This window comes from Falco cherrug, chromosome 6 (assembly GCF_023634085.1).
Source record: "Falco cherrug isolate bFalChe1 chromosome 6, bFalChe1.pri, whole genome shotgun sequence".
NCBI lineage: Eukaryota > Metazoa > Chordata > Aves > Falconiformes > Falconidae > Falco > Falco cherrug.
In genome coordinates, this window is record NC_073702.1 from 85368199 (window position 1) to 85383136 (window position 14938).

Here is a 14938-nt window from a genome sequence, read left to right on the forward strand (position 1 = left end):
GCTAAAATGCCACTCTGATATTTCTGTTCAGGGCTAGATATTATCTACACAGTCAAATTACACAATGCATTGATCAAAACAAAAGAAGCCAAACCCCTATAAAAATACTCAAATACTATGCTATATTTGGAAAGCCTTTATAAAAGTTAAAAGAATTCCGAGGAGCAACCCTTAAAACAAATCAGCCTAAGTTTGATGGATAAGCATCCAAAAAATGTAGAAATAAGTTTGTGACCCAATAAAAAATAATTTCTGGTTAAATTCACTTAATTGGCACCGCTGTGTCATGTGTACCCTTACTTTCTGAACTTCTGAGGTCCTCCGAAGTCCCCTCACATGTTTATTCCCTTTTAGCTACGTGGCACTTCTGCCCGCTAAGGCACAGCAGACAGTCAGACTGTCACAAGCAGCCAGCATCTCAGTCGCTTTGAGGGAACAGTTGGCTAACTGGCTTCATTTATAATATTAACGGCCTGTGAACCTGGGAGTGCCTCAGTTCTCAATAAACAGCTCGGCTGCATCCCCACCAGGTAAGAGAACACCTAGGAACACGTGCAGTTCATTGTTCCCCCATTCTGGAAACCTGGCCATAGAGGTCATGGGCAAGCAGCTGCACAGGTCCCCAATTTCACTGATTAGGGAATATGGGTCCCAGCACGTACCTATTGCCCCTAATCTACATATATCCTCAAATAATCTACTCTAGCTCCCAAGAACTAAAAAGGATAGACCGCAAGCAACTTGATTGTCCACTCAGATAACATAACGTTAGAGATGCCAGAGGAGCGTCATCGCACTGGAAAATTGATGTTATACTTTTTCCACTCTAACAGCTGTCAAGCAAAATCTAGTAATGCAAAAAAAAAAAAAAAAAAAAAAAATCAGAAAAAGCATCCAAAACTCATTTAAGAAACCTTTCAGATTCTGAAATATGATGGAGGGAAAATTCAGTTTGATAGGATACATGGATTTTCCAAGACATTAGCTGGGCACCTTTTTTCCCCCCCCCCTCTCAGCAATGAAACTACATAAAAGGCCTGGGAATCAGACCTTGAATAACGTTACAAAAAGAGGAAGGCAAGAGGCGGGCAGTCATAAGCATGTCCCTCAAGAAAGGGCTTATCAGGAGAGAGAGATCCAGGGAGTTCATTGCCAGCACAGGACTTTTTTTTTTTTTTTTTTTTTTTTTTTTTTTATGAACAACTCTGATCATACAGGTTGCCATCTTGAAGGACAGTGAAGTGGGGTTTATTAATGATTTATTTATGAATAGGTCTGTTGATTCGGTCTTTGGGTAGTCTGGTAAAGAGATTTCCACTGCAGTATTTTAGCATTCCTTGCTCTGGAATGGAAGAAGGCCTAAGCTAAACATACACGCAGCCACAGAGACAGTGATGGGGCTGGAGCATCTCCCTTACGAGGAACGGTTGAGAGAACTGGGCCTGTTTAAACTGCAGAAGGCTGAAAAGGGATCTTATCAATGTCTACAAATCTCTCAAGGGTGAGTGCCATGAGGCTGGGCCCAGGCTCTTTTCAGTGGTGCCCAGCAACAGGACAAGGGGCGGTTGGCACAAACTGCAACACAAGAAGTTCCACCTGAATATGAGGGAAAGCTTCTGTACTTTCAGGGTGCCAGAGCGCTGTCACAGGCTGCCCAGAGAGGCTGTGCAGTCTCCTTCTCTGGAGACAATCAGAACCCACCTGGACATGATTCTGCGGGGGGTTGGACTAGACAGTCTCCAGAGGTCCCTTCCAACCCTGACAATTCTGTCATTCTTTGGGCATCCTCTGCAAACATTGAAGTGATTGCATTTGTAAGGAGATATTCATTAAGCATCATTTTTCTAGTATCTTAAGTACTCCTGCTATGTTTAAAAGTGTTACTGTCAACGGTCTGCTACAAGACCAAACCACACCCCATTGCAGAGTATTTGTTTGTATAATAGACAAGGAGATTAAGTTGCAAGTTTCTGAAGCTGCTATTTCAAAATCCTTACACAAGGATGGCCAACACTGATAAAAAGAAGGGATGAAAGCAGCAAAAAACTGGTTTGGATCTCTCTTAATGCTGGTAGTGCTAAGAAAGGCACGCAGTGCAAACCACTTTTCCCGTATCTTCACTGAAGTTAGGCTATGTTTGTTCCAGGTGCTAAGATTTAGGTCTTTTGTTCAGAAACTAGAAAACTCCGTATCTAAAAAGCCTTGAATAGGTTGAGTTAAATTTATGCATGTATATATAAATCAATTTCAAGTATGGCTTTGAAACTTCAAGTTGTTTGGTTTTCTTATGCAACAACATGAAGCCAAACACTGTAAGCCTGTTGCAGTGACTCTGCCTCTCAAACGTTTTAATTTTAGCTTTAGAGATTTGCCCTTTCAAAGTAACTGATGTCAAAATCATCAGAACTATGCATTAGATTAATGCAACGTTGAAAGTTTTTCGCACATATCACAGAAAGAAGAGTAGCTTCTAAGACTAGTGTATCGGGTTTACAGGGCTAGGTTTCGGTAGAGCAGGGGCACTGCAGAGGTGGCCTCCGGGGGACCAGGGGCTCCCCCCATGTTGGACACAGCCTGTTCCAGCTAGCTGCACGACAGTCCCATCATGTGCCAAAGCTCGGCTCATCAACAATGCTGGTGGTGCCTCTGTCAGTAACATACGTAAGAAAGGGTAAAAAACACTGCACAGCAGCTACATGACAGGAACAAGAGAAACGTGAGATAAATAGCCCTGCAGACACCAAGGTCAGTGAAGGAGAAGGAGGTGCTCCAGGTGCAGAGCAGATTCCCCTGCCACCCATGAAGACCATGATGAAGTAGGTTGTCCCCCTGCAGCCCGCGGAGTTCCCCATACCAGAGCATGTGGATGTGCCCGAAGGAAGCTGCAGCCCACGGAGAGCCCAGGCAGGAGCCGGCTCTGGCAGGAACTGTGGGGGACCCATGCTGGAGCAGTTTGACAAGGGCCGTGTCCTGCCGGAGGGACTCCGCACCACAGCGGGGGAACAGCATTAGGAGGAAGGAGCGGCAGAGGCAAAGCATTATAGAGTGACTGCAACCCCCGTTCCCCATCCCCCGGTGCTACTCAGGGAATTAGGGGGAAGGAGGTAGAATAGACAGGAACAAAGGACTGAAGTTGAGCCTGGAAAGAAGTGGGGAGGGGGGAAGGTAGTTTTAATCTTTTCCTTGTTTCTATCTCACCCTATTCTGAACTGGCAATGGGTGAAATTAATTTTCTCCAGGTTGAGTCTGTTTTGCCTGTGACTGTGATGGGTGAGCGATCTCCCTGTCTTTAGCTCAAACTACAAGACATTTTATCTCATTTTCTCCCTCTGTCCCATTGAGGAGGGGGAGGGAGAGAGTGGCTTGGCGGGCAGCTGGCAGACAACCAAAGTTAACCCACCACAAATAGAAAGAGAAAAATGAAATATTAGGTATCATATTTTCACTACTTAGCAATACAAAATCACTTTTACGCATGGTAACTACTGAAATAAAGCATTCTTTCCCCTCCAATTGTCAAGATTTCAAATTCTCCATATTATTTTCAAAATAAACCGTTTTACATTTCCTGCCCTAAAATGCTATTCGGTATTTTCCCAACACTGTCCAATGATTTTGGTCCCCTTCTTCCACTTCCCTGAACATTTGTATCCTCTAATCATGTTTGTCTGCAAAATATTACTAGAGAAAGACACCTTCAAGGAAAGCAGCAGCAGCATTCTTCCACACACAGTCTGTCAGCAGTGAAGCAAACCGCACGCTAGCACTTCAGCAAGAATCGCAACGTGTGCTAGTACCACTGTTGCAGCCAGGCAATTCCACATGTCAGTTGTCTGTTGAGAAAAAGCCAAAGTCCCTCTGCCTAATGGAGTTTGTTCCCTTGATTTGAATGACTGATTCTAAATATAGATATATATCTCCAGGACCAGGTAGACATTAGGAATTAAAATGTGCAACCACGCCATCAAAACACTCCAAATGCTGGAAACCAACTCCTTAGAACCCTCCAAACTGTCCCCACTTAGTTACCGTCATGCATGGTGCACTCCATGAACTCATCTTGGTAACCGACATTATTTCAGATGACAAATCATTTATACCTGCTTAATGCAAAAGACTCTGTCAAGTCGTTTAACTCAAAAAAGCAATGTGTTAGCATTTACTGCAAGACAGGGCTGCTTCGAGAATGTGTGCAATGATTTTCTGCATTCTGATTTAGACCTTTTTATTATCCTCCCTTAAGCTGAAGTTGTTGGCTCTGTCCAGCAACCAATCTGGCCTCACCCAGTTCTGCTCCTGCTACATCCACCTCCTTTGTTTACATTGTACCTGTTATAACTATGCACGTGGTATCTTCTGCCATTCCTAGGGCGTCAAATTCTGAAGCCTATAAATCTGTCCTCTGACTTTTAACACTTGTTCTAATGTACCTGCAAAAGCAGAAATGCAGTTTTAAATTGTCCAACAATGTTTTCATTAAGAATTTCCTGCATCATAAGGAGAGGAAAAAAAAAAATAGACTGCCCAAAAGAACTACTAGGTTTTGGATAATAAAAATTAACTGACAGAACTGGATTTGATATTTCAAGTTTTATAAAGAAGTTATGACAGCTGATTTAAAGTTACATTGTATTTCTGATTGGGTCACGAGGCTTTGAGAAGTACACCACCATGATTGTCGGGCAGTGTTGTAAATGGTCTTTGACCTCACATATGCACGTTAGGTATCTGCCTGTTACCACAGGACACTGCCCTCCCTCTGCCTCACCACCTCTTCTCTCTCCCGGTAGCAATGCCGCCGCAGGAATAGCGGTAAGCTGATCAACTGCGTCACATCAACCGGTCAACTCAACTCTCATAACAGCAGCAGTACTCAGAATCTGAAAACCCCAATATTGCCTTTGCTACTACTCATCAGAACATAAGTAAAAATAAGAGATGATGAAAGAATTATCAATAACTTCTCCTAATTTTGATAATACTAAAGGTAACAGACTGATCTCCAGGAAATAAAACTGTCCTGATACCAGGTTTCCCAAAAAATTATAGTCTTGAAGTAGTTTCTTAAAAGACCATCTAAAAAAAGTTTTAACATATAAATTTGAAAGTTATTACTGGACGACTATGGCTACACCTTGGAGAATGAATACCTGCATTTGTCATAAAAAAAAAATATATGCTTGAGGCATATCTGTTGTAGCTTAAAAAGGAATCTGTTCTGCTTTTAAGTTTTGATTATTTAAAATTAAGTTCTGTAGAATTCCTTGCTGAGTTACTAGGAAAGAAGCTACACAGTACTTGTCATTACTGAAGGATACACAGACATGATGGAGCGCTGCTGTAAATTAAACCAGACATCAGTAACTCCCACTGGCTAAAGGTTATCAGGTTAGGTACTCTTCCTCCCCATCCCTACTTCCTCCTCCTTTTTCTCTTAACCAATTCACATGTCATTAAAAAGGGAACACCAGACAAACAAACAAGCAAAAAAAAAAAAAAACCACTAGAAGACTTTAAGAATATCTCCCGCAACAGTTCCAGTACCAAGCAAACAACTTCACAAAAAGGCACAAGGAACCAGCTAAAGCAGCTACATAGACTCTGAACAATCTCAGCTCCACAGGAATTTCAGCCAAAGGTTTGCAACATCATTGTCAGCACATCTGCAACGTCCGAGTTCCTCACACCTCTCGTAATTTAGTAATTTCCTCCATTAGAGGTATGGCTTTGACGCATTAGCTACCGCACACATAAAAACCGAGCAAAAACTCCGCGTTGGCTTATCTTTAAACATGTTACAGCAGATCCATTTAATCTTAAATACAGTCAGACCTTGTATGGTACAAATTGCTTTACTGCCACTTGGAAAAATATAACCCACATAAACAATTAGCCAATGAGGGGACACACTATATTAAGATCCATTTGAAGAACAATCAATTAGCAATATGTTCCAGATTTTTAGTTCCTCTACGGTCAGTCAAAATTGTCCCAATACTTGATGATTAAAGAAACTATCATAGTTGTGCATCTGAACTCGTTCTGTGCTTTCAGGAGAGGCATGGCAACAGATGAATTTTGACCCCCTTTACCACTTCTCCAAACTGAGATCTGTTTTAAAAACAAAAAAAACCCCACCAAACCCCACAACTTTGTTACAGTTCTGAAATCTAGAAACAAACTGTGTAGTTGAGATCATATATTAAAATATGAACAATTTGCTAAAATTTGGCTTCAGAACATGGTTTTTAAGTCTCTCAAACTGCATATGGATTAATAAGAAGCATTGCACATGAATAAGTCATGCTACTCACTTTAACGAAAGTCGATGTAATATATCTAATGTGGTCTACAAGGATTTACTGGAAGTATGGTACAAAATATACTGGCCCAATTTTATCCCCATTACAATCACACTGAAATCAATTTGATAAGTAATTTCGATGAAGCAAAAAACAACCTTCAAAAACTCTTCATGCGTATCTTGACTTACACTTACTATATATACCCTTCCTCTGCCTATATCTGTCATTACATAGCATCAAATTTGGGACAACATACTTTCCAAATCAGTGCCTCCACAGACGCTCGTTCCTTGTATTTTGATTTGCTTTGTAGGTATCAAGTAACATGATTATCTCGGAGGGAGCTGCAATGAGATGTTATTCATGTCCTCCATCCACCTCGTGAAGTTTGTGTATCTTCATTACCCAACACTGGCCATAAGCTATCCTATGTCAATGACTATACCACTCAGAATGATGCATCTCAGATTTATTGGTCTGTCTTTTGGAATGGAAGAGTGGAGTGTAGGAAATAAGTTCTTTGGCAAGGAAACACTCAAAACCCTTAAAGATGTATCTGAAAATAGAAAATAACAACCTTGCTCCAAAACTGTATAAGCAAAAGACAATCTAGAAATTAAAACATATTTTATTTACACTCATTAAGGGGAGCTATGCAATAGCCTGTCTGTTACAACACTCCTGAGTAATGCAGTTACCTTAAATCTGATAAAAAGTAGGTTCACATATATACTGTTGGCATGTCTAATATACTGCAGGGTATTCACAATAAGTGTCAATGAAAAATATTTCATGGCAAGCAAGAAATAGCAATGCTCCAATGTTTTTCCTTTACATTGTTCAAATAGCCTTTGGCAATAAAAATAACTGGATCAAATGAGGGAAACCCCCAGAAGAACACGCATTCATACCAAACTGATTACAGAAAAAGGTTTTCACATCAATTCTGCAGCATTATTGAAGATTACTATTGTGACAAAATAGTGACTTCATCTAGAAAAGCAACCAACCACCACAAAACACCAACCAACCACACGCAAAACAAAGGTTTTGCACTTGTAATCTTCGAGCAAGTTAATGTCCGTTTTCCTTTTCCATGCTAATATTGTGGTATGATTTAAAGTACAGATACCTAAACATGCTAATATTCAGCTACCAGAATGGTACTTAGCTATCAAACTATTGGCAGATTATTCCCCCACCTCCCCCTTAATAATCATTCATGTGATGAAACATATCAACATGTAAGCACATGTAGCAAAAACCTGTTACAAAAGCCAGAGCTCAGATTTCTGTGCTTTCCATGTTTTAGCTGTACTGAGATAAAGCACTGACCTTTCTTCTTGATTCACAATGGAAGAATACTCTGCTTACAAGCTTACTACTGTGAAGCCTTGTTGTTAGTGTGAAGAATCACAAAAACATGTGTAAGAAGGCAGACAGGATTCAATACCTTCCTCAACATTCGAAAGGTGATATTTCCAACAGTTTGTCAGTTCTTGCAATTTCCCCGAAAGTGCAAACAACTCAAGTTTAAGATTTCACTAAAAGGGATAAAATACTCTGCAGGTTAGTGGAGAGAGGGGGTAATACTCCATGAACTAGTTGACAGAGGAGCTTTTTTCAGGTTTCATCTTTAAAGGACTCTACTATGCCATCTAGGATTTTCATGTAATAAAGGCAATTTATCCTTGAAATGCGACCGTTTCTATCCAAAGAGACTTCAGGTGGCTGTACCACACACAAGAAATATTTTTCTCTGCATCTTGAAGTCAATGTGACTGTGATTGCAAATTACTCACTAATGAAAAGAATGGCAGACTGTTGCATTATGCAAACCCATCCACATTCTTTTGCATCCCTGTAAATGCAGCTACTTTCCTGGTTTGATTGTACTTACACTGTAACAATGGGTTGCACCTAATAAGCTATTCAGGAAACTCTTACATAGTATACAGGTCACCTCAACCCATTTTCTTGCTGTTAGAAACAACATGAAAAATGCTTTCAAACATCATCTGAGACAGGAACACTTAGCACCACCTTAAATTCTCATAAAATATTCACTAGAGCCATCCACAGTATCAGTTCTATTGTGGTCCCAAACACACTTGGTTAAGTCATGTACTACTGCTGCAGGAATAGATGCCTTGAAGGAAATCTCCTCTACCCCACACAGATTGAATATTTTCAAAGTCCCATGCATGAAGAACAAAAAGAAAGGGGGTGGGGTGGGGAAATCACAGCTAGACTTAAAAAAAAAAAAAAAGCTGTTTTCTTTTAGCAATTCATTATATACATTATAAATCACCGTGAGATAAATGCTCTAACCTCCATCTGCACCATCCCAATCTTTCTCCTCCCACATCAGTGCTGAATTTGTGGGAATAGAAGAATGAATAAACTGAGAACATTAAAAAATATTTCCAGATAGGAAGAGACTTGCATGTGGCTTGGGAACAGTACTGACATCCTATTTACCCCAGATTTGACCAGCCTGGGACCTCGAAGTAGCTCCTTTCTCTACCGTTTAGGAAACATCATGCCCAACTGCTGGAGCAACACTTTTCTTCTGGAGTCCAAGCCGGTAGAGAGGTAGGCTAACAAGAGTACCTAGACAGAGGTATAGAAAGAAAAATAAAGAGAAGGGGGGGTAATAGAAGCTGGCTTACGTGCTCCAATTTGTCTTTCCTCCTCAGCCAGACACTGGCACTGTAGTCCTGCTGCTTGACGGTGCTGTAGAAGTTCGCACCTACTCTGGTGAGGCTTGGGGAAGGCTCCCTGGGTCTGCTCTTCAGCCTCATCTGCTCGAAGCCCTCATGGGGGGATGAGGAGAGCCAGTCATGCCTGACTTCCATCTTGACATGACAAGGCAAAGTCCAAGGAAAAAAATCAGAAGAAATCAAGACATTAAGAGGCACCAGACGAAGAGGGTCCAGAAAAGAACAGGAGGAGGGAAGAAGAGAAGAAAAGCAACAACACGCCCAAAAACAGAAAATGGGAAGAGAAGGGAGGGGAGAAGGAGAACCAGCAAGGTGGGAGGAGTGGAGGGAGAGAAAGGCTGCAGGTGCGGGAGAGGAGCGGGCTGAGGGATGCGAAGGGGACCGGGGAAGGCGGCGCTCCGGAGCCGCTGCCCTCGCCGCCCGCTGCACCGCGGAGCCAGCCGCGGCCGCCTGCGGCTCTGCCCGGGACGGCGGGGGGCGGCGGGGGGCGGCGGGGGGCGGCGCGGCCCCGGCAGCGGGGGCCGGGCGGGGCTCAGCCTCCAGCCGCCTGCAGGTTGGCGCAGTGGAGGGGCCGCCGCGCCCGGGGATGGAGCCGGCTCCGCCCCCGCAGCCACCTTCGGGGAAGCAGAGAGCGGCGCGGCACAGCCCCGCTCCCGCCGCCTCCCCTCCCCGCCTCCCGGGGGGCTGGGGGCTCCGGGCTCCCCGCACCCCTGGGCAACTTCACCCGCCCCGTCCCGGCGCACACCGGCCCGCCGCGGGGCTCGGTGCCGGCTGCCGCTCCCGCTCCGGGCAGCCTTTGTCCGAGCCCCCCCGCCGGGGGCTCCGGCGCCGCCCTGCCCGGCCCTGCGCGTCCCTCCCCGCAGCGGCTCCCCCCCGGGCAGGGGCTCCCGGGGCTCCCCAGCGTCACCGGTGCCAGCTGCCGGCCCCCCCGAACACCTCAGCACGGGTGCGGGTCCTGCCTGCAAGCCCTCGCCCCCCCCCCCGCCCCCCCCCCCGCAGCGGCTCGGCCAGCGCCAGATCTGGGGAAATCAAAGCGCTTCCCGGGTCCTCCCCAGAGAGCATCGCTGGCATGCCCACACCCCTGGGTACCTGACACACCCCAGTCTGTGTCTCATCGAATAAAAGATATTTTTTTTTGGGGGGGGGGGGGTGGGGGTGTGTGTCTATAGTCCACGCATCTCTTTTAGTAGAAGTTGGTATGTGTTGCTATTTAGCTCAAACTTGTTTCAGCAGAAAAAAAAGGACTTTCCTTTTTCACACTATGAAAAGCCACCTCGCTAATTGCCCACACACTCTGCAAAGCTATATTAGGCACAGACAAGAAAACTTTCTCACATAGCACCAAGAAATAATTATTGGAGCTCAGAACAGCATTTCGGTTACTGGTGAATATTTGCTGGCAAGACAATTTGTAGCTTGCCAGAGAGCTAAACTGATGCAGCTATTCAGTAAAGCAATATTGAACTAAAAGTCCACACTTGAATGCAGTTAAGTGAAAACAGCCTTTGAATGGCAAAACAGTTCATTTGGACTAGAAGGTGAGAACAGTGAAGAGCTCTCTGCCAGCCACTTGATCTGGAGTGGACTCTCCTTCCATCTGATCAAGACAGACTTAAAATGATGGGGCTCAAGGTGTGTTACTGCAAAATATCATTCAGAAACCAGGCGGATAATGAAGTTTTTCCTTTCAAAATGTAAAGGATAAAGGCAAAACTCACATCACACTTCATACTTAAGAGCTATTATTAACAGGTAACACTAGTATCTTTATGAAATACTAGAAGAATAAACTGAGCAGTAGCAGGGGGTTGGTAGGAACATAAAGTACAGCATTTTACTCTAAATTTTACTCTAAAACTAGAAAGGCAATTTTGTAATACCAAATATTAAAAAAAGAGAAGTAACAAAATAGCAACAATCTGAGCCATCAATGTTATATATAAATGATTTTTACTCACCAGTATAAAGACTTGCAGCTTGCCTTCTAACAACTTCTTCCTTAATTTCTTCAGTTAGTAAATCCAGGTGTTTGTTTCCAAGATAATCGATATACTCTTGTAACACGTCGAGCAAAAATTAGGACCATGTGACTCTACTGCATGCAGGACACACCTGAGGGCACTGAGATTTAATGTGCAACATATCACAGCTGCAGTAGTTTTAAGCTCACACAGAATAACTCAATTAAAAACCTGCTGAACTGAACTTTAGCTGCAGGTACCCGTTTATGGATTGTGTATGTTCGTAGATGCACCTACAGCCAGAGGACTGGAATACATGCAAACGTTCAGTCAACAAAAAAAAAAAAAAAAAAAAAAAAAAAGAAATAAGCCTCTGCATTTCTTCAAATACACCATCAGGCTGATGTTCTTTAGAAAAAGTTTGCATGTGCTATAAATAAGGACAGCCTATGCTGGTTTTATGCATGAGAAGTTCCACATTGTTTCTACAACAGTGTATAAAGCACTTCAGCATCTTCCTTGTTCCTCCGGGTTTTTTTTTCTTCATGCTGCTTGCAACGTAAAGGGTGGTGGGGTTAGTTTATCTTTCCTTCCCTAGCTACACTACCAGCATCCTTCTCAACTGCCAGATGAACTTCTTTCTGCCTATCCACAACAGGCACAAAATGGAGTGCTGAAGGTGCTTTTAACCCCTGGGCTAGAAAGTAAGTTTGCTCATCTTTCCACAGCTATCTTGTTTGGCACCTAGGTGAGTTGCATGCGCCTTTCACCGCTCCTGCTGCTGACATCACTATTACCCTAGTCCTATTCTCATTAGGAATGAGAGACAAAAGGGAAAAAAAGAAGCCTGGAATAAGCCTGTTAAAATCACAAGAGCAAGCTATGCTTACAAAGCCTCTGTTACCTGCTAACCCCAAGCAGGAAAGAAGATTTGGAGTGGGAAAGCATAGTTTAACAACTATAAATTTTTGCATTTTTGCCAAAATTATACTCAGGCAAAGTAACAAGCTGAAAGTCAGCCCATAGTGAATACATGGCCATTAATCTAATCTGAAAAGAGTTAAAGAGCTATTTCCCAGATTTTCTCTTCCATTTTATTTCTAGTTTGGACCTATGCAAAAAGACAAGTTTGTTCAAACCACAACCACAAGCATATCAACCAGCTTAACTCAGGGATAATTCAACTCACTGAAATTCAATCAGTTCTGTAGAAGGTCAGCAATTCCAATTCGCTGTATGAGCTACACTGAATTTCTGTCTTTCTTTTCCATGCAATTTTCATAATTACCCAAACACCTGCTGTTGTCGAGGCCCTTTGCTTCCATAGCCAGATGACTACTGTGGCAAGGATGACTGAAACTACAAACATTATACTTACATAATTTGTAATAGATGCAGGTCAGGCATATCATCATGTGATTTGACTTTACTGTGGTTTATGCTACAATTTTCTCTCATTTGCTGCCCACCTTAACATCAAGACTCAGAAAAACTCCTAGGCAGTCTACAGAACTTTCCATTTTCTATACCAACAGGACAAATGCTGTAGGGGGCAGAGTTAACTCAGGCCAATGCAAAGAAAATAATCAGGATATTAGTGGAAACATGTAGGTAGGGCTACAATATATTTACTTTTTTTAAAAGACAGCTTCTTTTTCTTCCAGAAATCAAGTGCAGAGAAGCTGCTCCCTGTGCTCTGCTCCAGCTTTCTAAACACTTTTTTTTCTCAGGGGTTCTAGTAATACTGCACATATACAGCAGCATTAGATTTTTTATCAGTAAATGGCATATACCTAGAAATATAAAACCTCCTATAGTAAAAATTTATTATGGCTGGATAGCTAACATACATACATGTATGCACCTGTAATAGAGTCAAAGGCGCTTTACAAAGGACTAATTTATGCTGCAGAGCTGGACTGCACACAAGCCCTGGCCCAGTTTTTGGAATTTACCACACCTGACCAAAACAGCAGGCAGCAATTGCCTGCAGTGGGTGTCAAAGGGCTGTGATGGACACCAGCTTCTATAGCAGCACTGCGCTGGGCAGGGAGGTAACTGCCCCCTTCCTACCCAGCTCAGCTGAACTTGCTTTCTCATTAGGAATTGCCAACAAGACTCACCTGGGGAGATCTTTGTAACCTCCTAATAACCCTGGCACACCCCCAATTCAATTTCTAGTCTTTCAAACAATTGTAGAATTAGCAAACCACCAGCTCCTGCCTCGCTGCCCAAGTTCTAGCAGAACTACAAAGAAAAAACTCACAAAGAAAAATTGCAGTGGTCTGTTTCCTCTGTGCTGACAGGCTTGTTATGCATGGCTTTCAGCCTGTCTGCTCCTGCCTCCTGGAAGCAGCTGCCAATCACCGAAACATTGGCTTGCCATAGGGAAGGACCAGAGAGGGGGAATAAAAAAAAAAAAAAAAAAAAAAAAAGAAGCTTCTTTCCTTTAGTGTGATCTCCTACTTTAGTGTGATCTCCTGCAGTATCATGCACAGGGTCGTAATAAAACTAATTGGATGCAAAGTAGGACAACAATAAGAAAAAAGCTAGAGTGCCACAGGGAGAATTGTAAATAATTTTTGCATCATTTCTTTCCTAAATCCAATGCAGCATAACCTGCACACTTTGTACAGAATATCTGTGTCCATTCATGGACGGGAATTGAAGTTACAAGTATGTAATGGTAGAGTCAAAGCTAAGGTTACAGTGAAGGTTTGGAGCTGGAGGTGCTTTGGATTTCAGGTTATGAACATATCAGACACCTACCTCAGGAATAACATGGAAACATTGTCCAATACTGATATGTTTCCCGCTTTAGCCTCCCCATGTCTTTCTGGATTCAGCTATTAACCAAACTCTTCACTGTTTCTTGCCTCAAATTTTAACACTTTTCTTCTTTGCATAATAGCTAATTAAAAAAAAAATCCTCCCCAAAACCCTACACAAAACACGCACCTGTTAGAAACATCATTACTCTTGAGATGTCTCCCCTCTGTCAGATTTGCTTGAAATCAACCATACGTTTCAGAACACATCAATCTGGGACTGACAGACAAATAGTACAATCATAAAAGCTTTGTTTCCTTTAGAAACCAAATAAAAATATCTGAGAGATCAACTAGTGCATCTCCCATTTGAAAGAAAAGATTATATTGTAAATACCGTCAAAGTTTCCAATAAGCTAGAACTCCAGGGCTAGAATTTTTCTCCTTTTGCATCCTTTACACCTCCATATAATCTAAGAGGGTGCTAAACTGGCCCCTTGGGAGGCCATGCTGAATGCATACCAGTGTGGATTGGGATGCTCTCACTTTCACCAGGGGTTGTGACAGAATATATTATATCTTCCATCCCAAATCCAGCTCTGCCTTCTTTCTTTCCCCTCTCTTTCACCCCTCCCTCCACACCCATCCACACATTGCCAAAGAACATATTCAGTTCGGGGACTCAATAATCTTGTCCAGACAAAATTTCATCCTGCACCTTAAAATAACATTCATTAGTGGCACATACTAATGGGGCCAAATTCTGTCCTTCATTGCACCTCTATGTCCCCACTGGAGTCACGAGAAAAAAAATAATTGTATAATGAAGGTGTAACCAGGGGGCAAAATTTGGCCTACATTTTTTTAAAATAAATCTGCATCAAGTAAAGCCTGTACACCTCCCCTGAGAATGAGACCCTTTATGTCTGTGTGAAAGGCGCTGGCTTTTCTTTTGTTTACTGGGTAGGTTCACGTCTGTCTCGGCTTGGGTTCTTCACGCTGAATTTATGTGGCTGGTGCAGCTAAGTGCAATAGGCACACTGCTGACAAGATCTAAGCTCTCGAGTACTCTTGCTCTGAAGTGAGTAGTTAAAATTGTTCCAGAGGAGTAGTAGTCAGCAGAGGAAAAATACTGTAAGAGACGTTTTTTCCAATGAACTGGAACTGAAAGCACAGCAGGT

The 14938-nt window shown here is 42.8% G+C and overlaps 1 protein-coding gene across 1 annotated transcript in view; it reads right to left on the reverse strand.

Annotated features, from left to right (window-relative positions):
• The window catches only part of PLD5 (phospholipase D family member 5), a 191098-nt gene extending 176674 nt beyond the window's left edge, over nucleotides 1–14424 (reverse strand). Inside the window, 2 exon segments of the mRNA XM_055714919.1 lie at nucleotides 8978–9486; nucleotides 14280–14424. Coding sequence (XP_055570894.1) covers nucleotides 8978–9486; nucleotides 14280–14424 — 654 coding nt within the window.
• Nucleotides 14425–14938: the final 514 nt, after the last annotated feature.